This window comes from Aotus nancymaae, unplaced genomic scaffold (assembly GCF_030222135.1).
Source record: "Aotus nancymaae isolate 86718 unplaced genomic scaffold, 86718_ANA_hifiasm-v0.15.2.pri h1tg000040l, whole genome shotgun sequence".
Taxonomy (NCBI): domain Eukaryota; kingdom Metazoa; phylum Chordata; class Mammalia; order Primates; family Aotidae; genus Aotus; species Aotus nancymaae.
In genome coordinates, this window is record NW_026988454.1 from 116,169,101 (window position 1) to 116,188,298 (window position 19,198).

The 19,198-nt window shown below is 46.3% G+C and overlaps 1 protein-coding gene across 4 annotated transcripts in view; it reads left to right on the forward strand.

Annotated features, from left to right (window-relative positions):
- CLIC5 (chloride intracellular channel 5) overlaps positions 1–19,198 on the forward strand; it is a 181,290-nt gene that overhangs the window by 133,835 nt on the left and 28,257 nt on the right. For all 4 annotated transcript variants that reach the window (XM_064360998.1, XM_064360999.1, XM_012448788.2 and 1 more), the window contains exon 4: positions 6,407–6,513. In XM_064360998.1, the coding sequence (XP_064217068.1) occupies positions 6,407–6,513 (107 nt within the window). The remainder of the gene's footprint in view (positions 1–6,406; positions 6,514–19,198) is intronic.

Sequence of the window (19,198 nt, forward strand, 5' to 3'; positions counted from 1 at the left end):
CATTCATTAAATCAATAGGGCAGCCTCACATTTAACTTCCATCTCAGCCACTGCTAGAAGCCACACACATGTCTGAACAGGACACCAGCCAGTCACTTCACTGGAAGTGCCCTGAGGGAGCCCAGACTCCATCCCCGTCCCCAGGACCCAACCTCATTGCTAGCACTGGTTCGAAATCCCACATGTAAAAAAATGTTCTTTTCAATAACTGGAGTTTAGACTTTGCCTGGGAGACCCATAGAGGAAAGTTCATGATGCAGTTAACATTTCCCTCTTAGAAGTAACACTGGCACTCAGGAGTGAGGGCTTCCATCATGATTATTAGGAAATGGAACTGGAAGCAGTGAGTAGCAGAGGAGCCCATTTGGTCTTTTTCCAGACAGTGGATGGAGGGGTGAGGGGCTGGGATACAATCCTAGTCTGCTGGTGATGTGCTGTGACCTCTTGAAACAGTCCTTCTCTGCTCTTAGCCTCTGTTCCCTTCTCTGTGACAGGATGCCTCCCAGAGCCCTCCTTGCTCTTTGGTTCTTCACATGCCCTTCAGTGAGGTTCCCCCCACCACCACACCATCCCCAGCACAGTTGTGCCTTTCCTGGGCTGCTTCTCTAACTCAGGGGTCTCCAATCTGCAACCACAGTGGGACCACAAGGCAGGCCAGAGACTGCTGGAATGGTATGCCCCACATGTCCTTGAACATTCTTCCAGAGGCAGCTCATCACCTAACTTCATCATCATTTCATCACATTCTGAAGTTTCCATGATCCAAATAGGGGTGGGCAGGGCTGGATGTGGGCCCTCCCTCCACTCGACCCTCTCCACCAACCTTCCCTGTCCTGAGCTTTGCTCTCTCTGGTCCAGGTGCTTCTCTGGACTGCAGTTGTGTATACGAGGTTTTATGAAGTGCATTCCTGCCATGTTAGTGACCTAACAATCCAGTACACTCAGGTAGCAAAATCCTTGAAGCTGTTAAAATGCACATCTCCAGAAGGCTACCAAGGTGGAGATGCTAAGGATGAGACCATCAAGTATTCCAGAGCCCCCAGGAGTGTCCCTTAGATGCCTCTGCACCCATCAGACTGAGGCAGTTGCCACAATTACTCCCAGTAAATGTTACCAAGCCAGGGCCTCAGCCCCATAGAAGCCTGCTGGTCTGCCCACAACAAACCACCAGCCTCTCCAGCTTCCCCAGCGACTCAGGCTGGGAGGTGGAGTGGCCCATGTTGTGAGGCATCTGGAGCAGGGCAGCCTGGTCTTGTTTCTCTAGGGGGCAGCAAAATCCTCAAACCATTCCCCAAGCACTGATCGGCCATGTGTTTCTCATCATACCACTATTTGTAAAAGCTGCCAAAAGCCAAGCCATTATGGGAGCCTTTTTCCCCTTAGCTTTATTTTTTAAAGGAGAAAACCACATACAAACACTACAACCATTTTTTTAAATCACATTTGATCCCAGGGAGCATTTGGTGTCAAAATGAGGAATCCAGGAAGTCTCAAGTTGTTTCTAAATGAGACTAACATCCATCTCTTTCCTTGGATTGACTCTGTGAATGAACACGCGGCAAGGAAGTGTTGTGATTAATGCTGGGATTACTGTTGGGACATTCTGGCCCTTGTGTTTCATCTCCATGGAGTGGCCGAAGGTTCTAGGATTCAGCACTGAGAGTCAGGAGCCCTACCTGTGGTCACCACTCTACCAGTGTCTGTTGTATGACCTTGAACAAGCCTCTCTCCCTCTCAGACCCGCCTTGTCTTCTCATCTTTAAAATGAGGTGGTGACATTATGTAGTCTCCAAGTTGCCTTTTGGTGCATGTTCCACAAAGTACTCTCCCAGAGCTAGTTGTTGTCTCAAATGATCCTAGTACACAGATGCTGTAACAAAAATTCAGGACGGTAGACGGATGTAGTCTAGTTACGTGGTATGTCATTTAGTCAGTCAACTACCAAGAATGATTTAAGTGTCAACAGGGTTCAGAGCACTGACAGAATTGGAAGACAACTTGAATTCATTATTTTTAAAAATGTAGGCCGGGCACGGTGGATCAAACCTGTAATCCCAGCACTTTGGGAGGCCGAGGCAGGCAGATCACAATGTCAGGAGATCGAGACCATCCTGGTCAACATGATGAAACCCTGTCTCTACTAAAATTAAAAAAATTTTGTTAAAGCCAGGCATGGTGGCACGCACCTGTAGTCCCAGCTACTCGGGAGCTGAGGCAGGGGAATCACTTGAACCCGGGAGTCCAGCATGGTGACAGAGTGAGACTCTGTCTCAACAAAAATATATAGTGATAACTCACCACAGTGAAAAACAAGACTCTCTGGGAGGTAGAGAAACAGTCTCCAGACTTCCACAGGATGGCATGGTAGCTGGGGGCATAAGGTTTGGAGTCAGAGTGACTCGGGTTCAAATCCATACCACTAGGTTGTACTATGCTGCAGTAACAAATCAGCCATAATATCCCAGTGGCTTAACAAAACACAGGTTTATTTCTCACTTGAGCAAATTCTGAGTGGGTAGTGTGGTCCTCTTCCATCTTGTAGTTTTTGGAATACATGCTCTCCAAGCCTCCTTCAGCAGGGAGAGAGAGAAGAAAGATCACCCAAAGTGTTTTGCAGGGCCAGGGATGTGCGTGGTGACATTACTTTCTCTCCTATCCCATTGGTCAGAATCCACACCTGATCCCAACTTAGGTGAGAGAGAAGCTGGGAAATAGAATTGCATGGCTGTTTAGTGAGTATGCATATTCTCTGCTACAGGCAAATGACCTGAAATCTCTAGAATCTCTAATTCTCACATCTACAAAATAAGAACCATGCTGTTGATCTTTTAGGGCTTTTATAGAAAATACTACTACTGAGCCTAGTGGCTAATATGAAGTAAGAGCTCATTAAATGGTAGCTCAAAGAATTAGAAAGAGCAGTCAGTGCCTGTTTTGAGTCTGTCTCCCACGTGCAACTGTACAGACAATTGGTGACCTTCGGTCTTAAAACCCCAGATCCTATGGGATATCTTTTAATGAATAAGCCAGGCCTCTTCCACCTCCAGGGATCTTTTGCTTACACAGCAGAGATAAGACAAACAAGCACACAGTCAAGGATTAGGAAAGTCAGACACATTAACCTCCTTCTCGTGTGAGGGGTTGGTGACGTAAGGAAGTGGGAACAATGGAGAAAGGAGAGAGAGAGGAAGTACTTCCACTTTTCAGCTTGTTAGAAAAAGGAGGGAAGACACTCAAGCTGACATCAGCAAGGTCATTCCATCAGAACCGTCTTTCTTTATCTCCAGTGTATCTATCCCCAAAACCAGTCTCAGGGCCTGGTCCTCGGTGGGTGTTTCATGCACACTGGTTTAATTGCATGGCAAGTGTCCTTTTATTCAGTGTCCTGGTTGGCTGCGGCTAGTCACTGAGAAGTCAGTGAGAAGTCAGATAAGGCACTACCATCTGCAACGGCTTTTTCTTTTTTTGTTGTTTTTTGCTACTATATTCTACTTTTGAAAAAGAAACTTTCTGTCTTTTTTTTTTTTTGGTGAGAAGCCAACTGTTTTACTTCCCAGAATGAAAGTTAAGTGCATGTATTTGAAATAAGATATCTTAAAAACAGGGTGGAGAGAAATTATCATGAGTTAGATCAGGAGTCAGCAATCTTGTCTGTTAAAGGGCAGATAGTCATGTATTTTTGGCTTTGTGGGCTGTTCAATGTCTGTTGCAATTCCACTGTGACACTGTGAAAGAAGCCATAAACTAGTATGTAAATGAATGGGCATGACTGTTTCAATAATATTTTACTTATGGACATTGAAATTTGAATTTCATATTATTTTCACATGTCACAAAACAGTATCCTTCTTTTGATCTTTTTCAAGCATTTAAACATGTAAAAAACATTGTTAGCTTGAGACAAATAGGGGTCATGGGTCATAGTTTCCTGACTCCTGAGTTAGAAAAATTTATCATTTCTTTGATTATTGTCAAATAATCAAATGTTATTTCAAAGATGTTTATGTGAATGAAACAGTCTTCTCTAGCCTTTTAGTGAAAGAGAATGTACTTTGTAGCCCACTCATTTGCATATTTAAAACATGGCATAAATATGGAGGTAAAACAAATGCACTTATCTTGTATAGCAACCTCTCCCAGTATAGTTACTGAAATTTGTGAGATTAACATTTTAGAGACACGCTTCCCACAAGAACAAAGCTCAAATGGAACACTGCACTATACAGTAAAGTCCCAATGAGTTCTAGTGCTTGGGAAACAGGATCACACCACCATAGGCCCCTGAATACACGGTCCTCTGTCCTCATCTTGGATTTGGTACCACACATCCCTGTTTGGCTCACCCTGATTGTGAAGAAATGATCAGATGACTGAAATTTTGACCAATTGATGAGATAGAGCAAAACAACGCAACAAACCCAGACAACCTGCCCACTGAGGTGCATTTTCTAGGTTTTTCTGTCTTTACATTATCAAAGAGAAACAAACACTTGGCGTTTGTTAGTAACAATTTAAGTCTATCAATTCTAATAACATGCTGGATTCTATGTGAGAAGGCCGAAATAGGAAGAGATGACACTAAATTCCCAAGTCCTGGAAGATTACCTAGTATCTTGCAGGAAGCCCTGCTGTGTGCCCCCAGCCACAGCAGATGAATGTGATAATTCTCAGTGTTAACCTAGGAAGACATGTGTGTGCAGCGTCGGTGCAGAGCGCCCCCTCCTGGTGGATGGAGACAGCTCCTCCATGGTACTCAGTTCAACCTTTAGGGCTCTGGGGCTTTCAGAGTCCACAGCGGAGTTTATGAGAAGCCACACAACGTGGAATTTAAAACCTAGTCTTCCACAGTGAAACTGCCTGGGTTGGAATGCTGGCTTTGCCACCCAGCCATGTGACCTCAGAAAAATTGCTTAATCTCTCTATGCCACCATTTCCCCATGTGGGAAATGAAGTTAATAATAGTACCAACAGAATTGTTATGAGGCATAAATGGTGAATACCTGTAAAGGGACGAGAACACTGCCTGCTGCACAGTAGGTGCTCAACGCAAATTTCCTTTTACTGTTTCCAGAGAAGCAGTGGAGGCGGAAGGACACTGCTGCAGGCCGGGAAACCAGGTCCTCGTTGTCCCTCCACCCTTTATTAGCCATGGTTTTTAAATCATTATTTATCTTTTCAGGTATCCAGTTCCCTTCTGTGTAAAAAGAAAACAATAATGCCTTCCTTACCTGCCTCATAGTAGAAAGCTTGGCTCTTCCAATAGAAGTATCTCTAAAATTACACAGCCACCTAACATGGCCCCAAAAGGGACAGTTCTAGCTCATGGGCCAGTTGAGGAATAAAAAGCATTAAAGAACAACAAATAGGTTTTAAAGCCTTGTTTGGTTCAAACTGTCAAAAACATCAAAACAAACAAACAAAAAGGGATTTTACTTTTTAAATGTAAAGCAACCCAACAGCCCACAGCCAAAAACTATTCACCCAGAGATTACAAAGGCACACGTTCATTGATAATAAGGATAACCTGGCAACTGCCCCCCCACCTCTACCCACCCTTACCTGGCCATACCCATAAAATGCTTGTGAAATAATATTTATTTGAACTTATGTTCTCATTTTAATGGGGCTAATGGGTCCAAGCCATGGGTTCCCACATGAGCAAGTTTACCTCCTTCAGTCTCAAGGCCAATCGTCCTAACTCCAGCCTGCCTCTTGTATTATTCTGGCTTCAACATGAAAGGCTCTGAGAAAGAGAGAGAGGGGCTGGATCATTGCAAATCTATCTCCAAATAAGATAAAATAAAACAATTGAAAACACATGTCCTTAGTTGAAGCTTGGTAGTTTCTGCATCTTATCGCTGCACACAAATAATAAGCGTGTGAAGGACATTTCAGAAGAGGGCCGAGGGTATTCTTCCTTTGGAGAAATGGTTTACTGCTAACATACGTGGCATCCCCATGCTCCCAGAATTATCTCTGTGTAGCTAGAATTATAATCGCAGGACTGGCAGTAGATGGTTATTTTAGTGGGTAGTGGAAGTGTCAAGAACCCTACCTGGTAGAGAGGCAAGCTTAGTGGGAACTTTAATTGGACCTTCTCACTGGCACCTCATTATTGCTGGTGCTGAGAAGAGGACACACGCTGAGTCCGCCGAATGGCATTCCGGTTCCTTGCCTAGCAGACTGTTGTCATCCTAGGCAGGTCTCAGCACCTTACTGGCCTCTGACTTCTTCTATGGATGACCTGGGGATGGAGAATGCCCACCCTCCCTATAGGATGGGGATAAAGACCCCAAACATTTGTAGGTGCAGCTGGAAAGGGAAGTATTGCTCATCATGATATAGGCTTGCCCTTAAAGGAACTCCAAAGCTACCGATTCACAGAACACTGCATCCTCCATTCCAGGTACCCCAAACTGGCTGCAAAACACCGAGAATCCAACACAGCGGGAATTGACATCTTCTCTAAGTTCTCTGCCTACATCAAAAACACCAAGCAGCAGAACAATGCTGGTAAGAGACTCTCTTCCACCAAGAACCCCTGGCAGTGTCTGTTTGCTGCCCAAAACATCTTTAGTTTGCCCATGGGCATGTCAAATACTCAGGCCAGAGAAGCATCTGGAACTAATATTGTTTGTTATTTGTCCCCCGATCCCCCAAGACCATCTAGTCCCCCTTGACACAGGGGAGGAGGTTATGGATCCTACTGTCTGGCTTGTGCAGGGGGAAAGGCCAGGGGCTTTGCTGCTGGCTGGAGGGGTGCAGTTTGTCCCCTGAGCCTGCCTTATTGCACAGCACAGAGCACTGCATGGGACAGTCTTCGCTGGCACCCATTTGTTCCAAGTTCACAATCCCACCTGTGATCACATTGGAACAACACGTTCCTGCTTCCTTCTGGTCCCTGCAAGGTTTCTCTAGGGATTTTTCCAGAGGCCAAGGGAGGGACAGCACAGCCACTGCTATGGCAAATGCAGAAGGCAGACCTGGGCTGTGTTCTCCTCTTCTGCAGCACGGTGGGCCCTGGAAAGCCACTCCTCAAAGCCTGGCCCATCCCACATCGGGCTCTTCATTTCTGGCATTGGCTATAGAATTCAGGACCTGGTTCTCTTGTGGGGCCCTGTGAAAGGGAGCTGCATCCCCCAGTTAAGCTCACAGCTTTTTCAGTCCTTCATTTGGCATTGCCCTTTAAGAATTAACTAAAACCATTTGAATGGAACCGTCCAATGGAGCATGCATAACATTTGAAGAAGGATGTTAGGCCCATAAGGAACAGGCTGGCCACTGCAGTGCCAGCCTGGGGTGCTTGGTTTGTATCCTGTGGGCAATGGCAACCATTCCCTTGCCCTCAGAATGGGAGAATGAGACAGCCTCACAGGCTGGATCGCTGGAGTCCAGCACAAAGCCGAGCAGCGTAAGTGCTCCACGAATCTTTGTGAATGAACGAGTGACTGATGCATAATGGACCAAAATGAGGGAATAGATGCAGATGCCCCAGAAGTTCCAAGGAGAATAGCATCTCTTTGGATCAAAGTGAACAGGATATGCAGCCATGCATGGTAAAAGAGATGAAATCTTTGCAGGAACAGAGTTGGTGTAGTGGGAAGTAAATAATTCAGGGTGTTACTGAGGACCCGGATTGTGGCAAGTGCAAAACTCAATTCTGGAGGTCCAAAGGAGAAGCAAACACTTCCTCCGTCTTCAGTGCCTGGAAGGTGCAGAAGGAAAGGCTTCAATTCAACTTGATCCAAGAGAGTGTGGAGAGCTGATTAACCGCAGGGAAAAGAACAAAATAGGCGTTCAGAGCAGGAAGCATTCACCATGGGGGTAAGTGCATGAAACCCTTTCTGGGAGTTTCAACTGGGTCATAAAGATTAAGAAGGAAGCGGTTGGCTGCGGTCATTGAGCGGAGGATGTGGGGAAGCTGAGAAAAAGTCAGGGACAGAGACTGAAATAAGGGACTGGAGCCTGCAGTGCCAGCCTTGAGGGCTTGGGTTTTTATCTTGTGGGCAATGGCAGCCATTAGAGGTGTGTGTAGAGAAACTGGAAATAGAGGGGCTTCTGGAGAATAAGAAGAAGTATGCAGAAAACACTTCCAATCTACTTGATGTTCTTGCTTCATTGCTGTTTAGACCTTGTAGTGTGTTGAGTAGTGTCCCCCCAAAATTCATGTCTAACCTGGGTGACACAGCAAGACCCCACCTTTACAAAAAAAAAAACCCTGCTTTTAATTAGCCAGGCAAGGTGGTACATGCCTGTAGTTCCAGCTACCCAGGAGGCCAATACCAAGAGGCTTGCTTGAACCCAGGAGGTCGAGGCTGTAGTGAGCTACGATCCTGCCACTGCACTACAACCTGGGTGACAGAGCAAGACTGTATCTCTAAAAAAAAATTTAAAACGTGTCTGTCCACCTGGAACCTCAGAATGTGACCTCATTTGGAAATAGGGTCTTTGCAGCTGTAATTAGTTAAGGATTTGGGGATGAGATCATCCCGAATTTAGAGTAGTCCCTAAATCCAATGGCTGCTGTTCTTATAAGAACAGGAGAGGGGCCAGGTGTGGTGGCTCACACCTGTCATCCCAGCACTTTAGGAGGCCAAGGCAGGCGGATCACCTGAGGTTTCGAGACCTGCATCTCCACTAAAAATACAAAAATTAGCTGGACATGGTGGTGCATGCCTATAGTACCAATTTTTTGGGAGGCTAAGGCAGGAGAATGGCTTGAACCCAGGAGGTGGAGGTTGCAAGAAGCCGAGATTGCGCTCCTGCACTCCAGCCTTGGCAACAGAGCGAGATTCCATGCCAAAAAGAAAAAGAAGAGAAGACACAGAGACACGGGGGAGAAGGCCGTGTAAAGAAGGCAGAGACTGGGGCAATGCTGTCACAAGCCAAGGAACACTGAGCTTTTTGGGAGCTGGAAGAGGCAAGGAAGGACACCTGCTAACACCTTGATTTTGGAACTGTAAGGGGAAAGTCTCTGTTGTTTTGAGCCACCCAGCTTGTGGTACTTTGTCGTAGCAGTCCAAGGAAATGAATATGGCCCCTCAGAGCCATCGTGGGAAAGAATAGTCATGGCTGCTTTCCCGGCTGAGGACACCGAACCAAATGAGACCGTGACTTGTCTACCCTCAAGGCAGAGCTGGCTCTCGAACCCTCGTTTTCAGACTCCACACCCAGTATCCATTCCTCTTGGCCACAAATATCTTCTTTCATACTTGTCAAAGTGCCCTCAGAAGGATTATCTCATTTGAGCCTTCCAGATTTTTTAAATTATAAATGGTATTTACATATTATCCATATTTACAGTTCTCCTATTCCCAAGGCCAAAGCAAGTTTCCACCAAATGCCGCATATCCATTTCTTATAAACTCAGTACTCTCCAATTTTCATTGTTTCCCCTTCTTCTGTTTCACCCTGTTTTCTTCTGTAATGAGACTTGCCCTTGTGACTCCTGCTTCCCCTAACTCATGTGCACATTTCAAAGCTCCAACATTTCTGCTTTACCAAAGAGCCTGTCCCCAGATGTGCTAGCCCACCTTCCTTTTAACAAGACACCACACATTCCTTCCCTGGAACTATAATTTGCCCACACCCCTCCCTTCCTCTTTACTTGTCCTTCCTCCCACCCAATACCCCGCCGTTGTGGTTAACTGGGTCCAAAAGCTCTTAGGCTCAGCAAGCCCTAGGTCAAGGCTCCTGTGGGGCCTGCCCTCCTGTAGAGAGCACCATGGCTCCTGCACTACAGTCCCAGAGCCTCACAGTCCCTGACCCAGGAGACAGTCCATCCTCTCTCTGCTCTGTGGGAGCTCTGTGCCTGTGGCCTCTCCTAGGTCTCTGCAAGAGCATCAGCATCCAGGCCCAGGCCTCCTTCCACATGCCGCCCTGCATTACTTTGCCATTTTGTTTTCCTCTGGATCTTCAGCTCTGCACCTACTTCTCCAACTTTCTTCCTTTAGAGAGTTTCTATTGTGTTTTCATTTACTTTCTCATGAGCAGAGCCCTCCCTCCCCTCCACCTGCCACTAATACCCCAGCCTCCATACACACACTGGCTCAAGTTATGATCCATTTCTGCTCTCTCAACGTGAAAGCATGAGAAAAGCCTACACTGTAACATGCTTCTCCATGATGGGTCATCTCTCCACTCTTGTGATTACTACAGGAACCACCAAGTAAAATGTCCATTGTTCCACAAAGCCTCATAAGTCCCCAGCTACCACAACGGAGACCCCATCCGTGGGAGCCATGCCAGCAGTACTGGAGTAATGAAGAGAGTCATCCATTAGTTTGTACATTCAGTCATTCATTGATTCATTCAACAAACACAAGTTCCATAAAGTGTCTACAAATCTGAGCTAATATTTAAAGGGTGCAACTTATGTGCCAGGTATGGTGCTAGGTTCTGGAGTTGCCAAGGCAATGAGACAAAGTCATTGTCCTCCGTGAACTAACCATCTACAGGGGGCAATAAAACATGCAAACACGCAATTCCAGGCATGGGTTTGAATCCCAGCACTTCTAGCTGCATAACTTTACCCAAGAGACTTATCCTCTCTGAGCCTCTGGCTCTGCATCTGTAAAATGGGCTTTACATTCAGTTTCTTTATCTGCCGATTAAGGTAATTAGTAATATCAACAAGGTTTGTAATGCAGATTCATTTATTTTATAACGCAAATTCTACACAACCAGAGAGAGCTCAGCCTAACTTAGGCAGCACAAACCCTGCTCCCTTTAAAGGGGAGGCCCAGTGGGAGATGATAGGGAGTTGGCTCAGGAACCCACATGGGAGGAGTGCTCATGGCCCTGAGAAAGGGCATCTTTGAGCTAGAAGAAAGCAGCACTGCATTTAGATTTGACTGGAGGGGTTCCAGCTCTGAGTCCTGCATCCACTTTTTCAATTTTGCAGGGAAAAGTTTTATCATGGGTTTAGACCTGGAGGTTCATAGAGCGCTAAATTAGAAGACTTGAGGGAGGGCACAAATGTCACCCATGTCCCTTTGGCACATCCTGCAGTCAACAAGCAGTTAGCTCCATCCTCGCCCTGAATCATGCTCTCTACCCAGCCTGCCTGGCACATGACAGAGTCCAGCAAAAGCCTGGGCCTCCACCTTCTGCAAGCCAGTGGCCTCCACCTCTAGCAAGTGTCGCTGTAAAACACCCTTCCTTTCCTGCCACTGGAACACCACTTTAGCTCCTTGGGTTCATCTCTTCCCTAAAGGGGTTTCCTTGACACCCTACTTTAACATGTCCCCTACTCTCTGTCACTCCTAAGAGAATCTGGGCTTCTCCCTCTGAATATCTATCTTACATTTAGCATTTCTTACCCTCAATCTGCCATTTGAACAGACTCTAAACATCCCTGCAAATCTCTTCAAGAAATTCATTTTAGCTACTTATCATAATCTAGGCGCAAAGTGCTATATTTCACTTTGTTTTCCACACGCTCTCTTTCCTTATGCTCCAATCCTAGCAGTGTGCATGGTTTATTTCACATTCTGTGCATATTGCATGTGCCAGGTAATTAACAAATGGATCTAATGTGCATCTTGAATGCTCCATTCTTATTAACTAACTTGAAAAGTCTCCCCCTTTTTAAAAATTTCTTCCGGCTCTATCACGTTTCCCTCAGATACATTAGTGTCCTGCCAAGAATGACCAACCTTGTTTTTGGTACCAGTGTCATATTCTCATGTGCTTTTGCCCTTTTTCTTTTTAGCTGGAGAGGAAGTAGGCATGCCTATGCCTGTAGCCTAAGACGAGAGTTCAGTATTTCTCCTGCCCTGTTCACATTGACCATCTCCCATCCGTCATCCTTTTGCACAGCCCACTTCCAAAGGACCGCCTTTCCCCTAGTGACAAGTCTAAAAAGTCCCATGTGCAATAGTGTCTAATCTGTATCATATGCAGTCTTGGGGCTTACACACTCTCAGGCCTCTCAGGCGACCTGCACTAAATGGTATTTTGCCCAATCTGGATGATTTTAGTCCTTCACGGCTTCCTTTGAATTCCTTCTTTTCTTCCCGCTTTGGGTCCACTTTTCTCTCTTATTTCCACCTCTGTATTCCTCTGTCTTGGGGGGCCTTCTTTCTATTTTAAAATTTATAATCCACTTGCTCCAGAAAGGCTTTATAGCTACTCACAGGGATGCATAAAGCACGGCAAACCAACAAAGGAGGTGAGAAAAAAAAAAGAGGAGGTGAGAAAGAAAAACAAGAAGACTACCATAAAAAGGAGCCCAGGGTGAGCTAAAACAGTCGGGGCAGCCCCAGGGCCTTCCAGCGGCCACACATAAGGTAGACCACAAAGTTGGCTATGAACTTGTCAGCAGACAAAGCAAAACAGGGCCCCTGGTCAGCTGCAGCTTGGTCCTCCTAGAAGATAAAAACAAACCAGCGTCCCAGAAGAATAACAAATATTCCTGCCATGAGCGGCAGGCGCGGAGGAGCTGTGGTTTCCGTTTTCTTTGGCTCTTTCCTCCTGTGACTTCTCTCCCAGGCTGCTGCAGACTCCAGGCCCTACTGACTTCCTGCTGCCCTGACTCCTCTCCATCTTCCCCCACCTTTGGGCTGAGCTCCTCCCCATCTCACAGCCCCTGTGTTCTCTCTGCACCTGAAACCCACTTTCTTCCTTTTCTCTCCATCTTCTCTGGAAGACTCAGGAGACCTCCCTGCAGCCTCAGGCCTGTGTCACCAACCTCCCTGCTCCTCTCTGTCCACCCAGGAAGAGGGACACAAAATAGCCTGTCTGGGCTTATCAATTTCCATCAAGACTAATGGACTCCTGCACTGAGTGTGCAAAGATGTGCCCCTTTCACTCGCAAGGTTGCACCTAGTTCTCTTTTTACGGAAGATGCTGAGATGTCCTAACATACTCTTCCTAAAATATTTGTCCTAATAAGGTGCTTCTAACTTCCTAAAGAAAGCCCTAAACATCGTCCTTGGTATCTGTGATGTGCGGGGCACAGTGCTGTGTGTTCAGGTGCAAGGATGATGCTTAGATTGCATTGCCCTTTATTAGTTGTAACCGCAGTAGCCATGTTTTCCAAACTGAAAATCAGATGTCTAACAAATTGGCTTCAATGAAAATAATCAAATTATAAGAAATTGGTACTGTCCCAGGAAATCCAGGACACGTGTCCCCAAATGGAAAGCACCTGGTTAGGGCTAAGCCCTCTGCTTCTCCTTTCTCTCTCCATCCAAGTTCAGATGCGGCTACCAGAGGGCAGAGGAGTGAACCCTAGTTCCCACCACCTCCTGGCTCCCAGTTTGTTGCTGGAACAAAAAAGTAGCCACTAGCCACACATGTCCCTGAGCAGTCTTGGTTCTGTTTCCAAATAAAGGCCAAGGTTTCCACCTCCCTAAGGCTCTCATCAGAGGCTCCTCTTGCTGGAACCTGGAAGTGGGCAGTGTGCTCCATAGGCTAATTCTGAGAAAATTGATTGTCCCAGCCACATAGCATGGAAGAAGACTCTTGGGTCATTCTAGGAACCTCAGTGAGCTTATCTCAGAATGTGGATGCTCATTCCCACTGAATGGGAATGTGACTGAAGGATTACATTGTGGCTCTTATTAGCACAACATCAATGACTCTCATCCTGCCTCTCTCATTTCCCTTCCTCATCTCCTAGATCCCTCATAAAAGGCAGCAGGGGCAAGCCAGCCACAGCTGCCTTCCTCACTCTTTCCTTGTCTTCCTGTTCCATTCAGGCCCAAATCTTCAAATTGCTCCAGTCTTCTCCTTCTAAGAGGTGCCACCTGCAGTGGGTCATGCTCCTGGCTGATGCTGCTAGAAAAAGAACTCATCTGTATCACTGGCGGTCTTTCTTTCCCTTCCAGGTTCTCATGGTTTGTGTCCCCACCAACCCATCCCTGTCCTCCCATCTTGCAGACTGCCTGGTATGATCACACCAACAGGCCAATTCCTGCAGCCTGCTCTGCTCCTCCCTACTCGGGGGTCACAGTCCCTTCTTCCCTTCATTCCCTTTTAATAAAATCTTAAGACTCTTGAAGTAAACATATTAAACAAGATCAACCTTATTTGACGTATAGAAAATTAAGACTTATACACCTCAGTTCAACATTAGAAAGTTTACAATTAAATCTGTAGAACGGACAAAAGAAGTGAGTATCTCATCAACAGAAAGGACCAAAAAGAAGCTGGCTCTTTGGAGGTAGGAACTGCCTAATCTAAGTTGTCACTGATAGCAAGACACTATTATTTTAAATACTGGCTAGGTGCAGTGACACACACCTGTAATCCCAGCACTTCAGGAGGCTGAGGCGGGCAGATCACTTGAGGTCAAGAGTTCAATATCAGCCTGGCCAAAATGGCAAAAACCAGTCTCTACCAAAAGTACAAAAAAATTAGCCAGGCATGGTGGCACGTACCTGTAATTCCAGCTACTCGGGAAACTGAGGCAGGAGAATCTCTCGAACCTGGGAGGCAAAGGTTGCAGTGAGCCAGGATCACACCACCACATTCCATCCTGGACAACAGAACAAGATTTCATCTCAAATGAAAAAAGCCTCTAAAAAACAACAAAAAAAATGCTATCACTTAAACAAAAGTGTTTTCACTTAACTTCTCATACTTTGACTATAAGACATCGCCTGGCCTGTAATCCCAGCACTTTGGGAGGCCGAGGCGGGTGGATCACGAGGTCAAGAGATCGAGACCATCCTGGTCAACATGGTGAAATCCCGTCTCTACTAAAAATACAAATAATTAGCTGGGCATGGTGGCGCGTGCCTGTAATCCCAGCTACTCAGGAGGCTGAGACAGGAGAATTGCCTGAACCCAGGAGGTGGAGGTTGCAGTGAGCCGAGATCGCACCATTGCACTCCAGCCTGGGTAACAAGAGCGAAACTCTGTCTCAGGAAAAAAAAAAGACATCGCCTGATTTCTCAGATGTTAAAGGGTGAAAAAACGTACATCTTAGACTTGATGAGATATAATAGTGGATTTTCATAGTCCTTTCCAGAGCTAACATTTTACTACTTCCTCGAGGCTATTCAGTGACATGTCAGACTCTCCTTTCTGCTTGACCTTGAGCTACCCTGTTGGAAAGAAAGTGAATCAAGCTCAACATTGCTTCTAATTTACTCTGGGATAGCTGTACTAGCTCCATCTCCAGTAAATAGCAACTCTGCTCTCCATCCCTCTTGCCTGGAAACAGGTAGCACTTCCTTGTAGGTCAGGACTTGGCCAACTTTCTCTGTCAAGAGTCAGATAGTAAATAGTTTAGGCTTTGCAGGCTACATAACCTCTACTAGACTCTGCTGAATTATGCTGCAGGAATCATAAAGACAGATAAAGCCACAGACAATATGTAAACAAATAAATAGGGCTGTGTTCCAATAAAACATCATTTGTGGACACTGAAATTCGAATTTCACATTATTCTCACGTCATGAAATATTTTCTTCTTTTGACTTTTTTCCAACCACGCAAAAACGTAAAACACAAAACAATTCTTAGCTTGAGGGCAGCTTGAAAGTAGGCAGTGAACGGGATTTAGTCCTTGGACTGTAATTTTCTGACCTCTGTCTTAGGCAGCGTGTGTCTACAATAGCAAGTTCTATTAATTTCAGTATGCCTCAGCCTCCTCATCGGTAATACGGAGATTGTAATAGCACCCTCTCTTGTAGCATTGTCATGTTAATTAGATGAATTAATGCATGTAAATCACTTAGTTCCTGGCACACAGTAGGCACCAATGTGTGATAGCTGTTGCTGCTGCTGTTGCTGGTGCTGCTGCAGCCGTGAATTTCACAAATGCTCCCCCCATCCCCATACCTAGTGTCTACCCTTTGGACTGGGCAGCCCAGCTTGCCCTGTAATGTGGAAGGATGTGCTGCCCTCTTCTGGCAGGCAGAAGAAGCGGCGCCAGAGCCGGATGGATGATCATGATTCTCTCAAGGCCTGTGGATTTGCAAGCGTTTTCCTGTACAAGGATTCCATTTTACCTAAGCCAAAGCTTAGGGGGTTCAAACAAGGCTAGGTCTTCTTCATGGTTCAAAGCCACCTTCCATTATCCGTCCCCACATCAAGGGAAGGGCATGTCCACCAGGCCTGACGGATCTACCAGAGGTCGCTGGCTGCCCTGCCCCATGACAGCTGCCCCCAAATGCTTCCTTCTCCCTTTCCTCTCCTCCTCTACATCCTCTAGCCTTTCCATTTATGAATTCCTTGACCTAAGATAGAAAAGTGCTTGAAAGGATTCACAGCGGCCTGGGAGGGCTGTTCTCCTAGAACTAACAAGCCCCTTATTATCAAAGACCCTGTGCTTTCCCCCAAAGCGTCATGAAAGCCACTGCTGCTGGGGGGTCCATGGGGAGGAGGGGAGGCAGTGAGGTGGGGCATTTTTTCCAGCTCCCCAGGATGTGGCGAGCCATGTTTAAAAGAGAGTGTGTGTATTTATTATTCCAAGCCACTTCAATCACAAGACGCTTCATGACTTCTCCCCTTCCTCCCTCCCAGCCCTCAGCCCCCAGGTCGTAGTGACTGGATCTGGAGGGCCCAGTCATCCAGGCGATGGGTGTGGCCCCCCTTCTTATTCTGCCTTGTGCTCTCCCAAGGGCCTGGTGAGAAAGGTAAAGCCATGTGTAAAAAGCAGCAGGAATGTGAGTTCTAATCACCCTGCAACGTGCTCAGAAACAGAAGTCACTTAAGTGGCTGTGGGCTCCATGTCTACTCTGTCGGAAACACAGAGCAGTTATTCTAGGGACAGTTGGGTCCCAGGAAGACCTCCGCAGAGGCCTGGGAGCCCCACAGTGGGCTGTTACCAGGTCATCTTGATGAAGGCTCCTGGGTGGTCAGGCCGACCTCCACAGCAGTGCGGATAACACGTGACTGTCTCGCCACTTCCTCATAAAGCAGCCATTGCTGTCTCCTTTCAAAAACGCCTCTGGTCACAAAGGGACCCTTTAGGCTGCCTTCCTTGGCAACCCCTGTGTGCAAATAGCCAACTCGGGGTATTTTGTTTGTTGGTTTGTTGGGTTAAAGTTTTGCTTTGACTAGCATTCTTGCAAGGAAAAACAAATAACCTAGGCTCGATGGGACCCACCTCGGAGGTCTGGTGGGCCCTGCACTTGTGTGTCCTCATCCCCTCCCTCACGGAGGGTCCTTGAGGCTGAGGGCAGGAGGGAGGGGAGGGGGCGAATGCTTCCTCTGGCCCCTCCCATGAGCCGCAGTGTGATTCCTCCAGAGGGTCTTTGATTTGGTTCATTATTGAGGTGGATGCTTGCAATTTATAATTTAACAAATCTTGCTTCTAAAACAAATCCTTGGGCAGTTGTAAGGAAGGCGGTTGGTGGCGGTGTGGCCTGTTGAATGGGGCAGACATGGGGAGGAGAGGGGTGGGGGGAGCCGGGCCCTGCATGGGTGGGCGCATTCATTAGTGGAATTCTGCTGTGTGGGCTCCCCGACTAGAGAAGAGCGGAGACCACCAACACCATTCCATGTGGTGGAATTTCCCGCTGTCTGACCAGAATGAGTTCTCCTGGCCTGGCCTGGACGCAGATCAAGACCTGGGGAATAAAGGAACATTAAATAACTGATTTGCACATGAGTTAAATGCTCTTTCACCTCTTCCTACCGTTACCTCATTCTATGCAACCGACACCTCTTGTCTTTGTGCAGTGTATACATGGAACTAAATACATTTCTCGATCTCTCTCTCTCTCTCCACAGACACACACACACACACGTGGACACTTACACACTTCGTGTGTGTTCTGATGTTCACATGTACTGACAAGGCCATCACATACCTCCTTAGACAAGCTTATTTCAATTAATCTAAAAAAAAGTGATTACATGCAAAATTATACTCGTGACGGGACACAATATAAGTCTCATAGCTTTACCACTAAGCACAGGGTATTCAGACCACAGAAGTGCAGTAGTGTGTCTGTGAGTGTGTATCTACATGTCACTGTGTGTGTATAGGTTGAAAGTATCGTAGTTGGTTTATACAATTACTACACTCATAACCCCTTGTCTGTGGTCAGGACGTAGATTTGAGGAAGGTTTTTCCAAGTTTCTGCCGACCTTTAGGGGAGAATAGCGTTGAGTGAGTTAACGTGTAGAATAGATTCCCTCATTTTTGGTAGAGCTGGGGCTGAAAATGACAAGATGGGAAATCCAGGTGGTGTGCTGAACCTTCTAGCAAAAGCTTCAGCATTTCTCAGCTTTTAAAGATCTTTTGCTACAAACTAGTGTTGCTGAGACATAAGAATTAAAACCAGGGATTAAATCTAGTCTGGTTTTCTGACTTTATCAGCAGTTTAGAGAAGATAATTTGTTGGGAAAAAGTTGCCACATGGAATTTTCCCTTTAAAACCCAGGCTTTTTTTCAAATCCTGCTCCAGACCCGTCTTGCAGGAAGGCACTCCACCCCACCTGAAGCTGGTTTCCAGGCAGAGCCAGAGTAGTCTCACAAGCTAAAGACAGGCACAGATTTAAGGCTTAAGCATAAAATAGCACTTCTTTTCTATCCTGTTGTTAGCCAGACCATTTTCTACCTTGCACATACATTTGAATCCCCTGGGGGTCATAGGGGAAGAATAACCCCCATAGGTTCTTAGTTGGAAGGGACCCCTGTAAGGAAAGACAGATTAAGAAGAGAAAAACAAGCAGAGGTGTATTAACGTGTATTTCATGTAATGAGGAGTTCTCAAATAGATAGCTTTGAATTCTATTTTATATAGCATCTTCATCAAAGCACAGTAAACTTTTAGAGATGTGACAAAGGAAAAAAATGGAGTCTCTAGGGGCAGCAACTTGGGGGAAAGCAAATGAATGGCAGATAAAGGCCAATTAGCAAAGCTTGTTCAGTGTGGATTCCTGCAGGGCCATCGCCAGAAGCATAAGTGTCTTAAGTTGCCTTCAGTGGGTCTCCCTCGTAGAAGCAGGGAGGCAGGATACGTTTTGTCTTTGTAAATCTACGTCCTGCTTTTAGTCACGTAGAGGGAGGGCAGAGAGTTTACTTACTGCCTCTGCTTCTTCTGAATTGTCTTCATCTCAACAATCCCTCCTATTTGGGGGTGGTATATCCTGGTTTCCCACAGGATCTCATTACAAATCAGATATTGAGGTAGTGGATCTGGGGCAAGGCCCAAGAGCTCCCAGGCGATTCTGACACTGCTGGTCCAGGGCTGTGCTGTGAGGAGCAGTGTTCTGAGCAGCTGCCACCATGAGG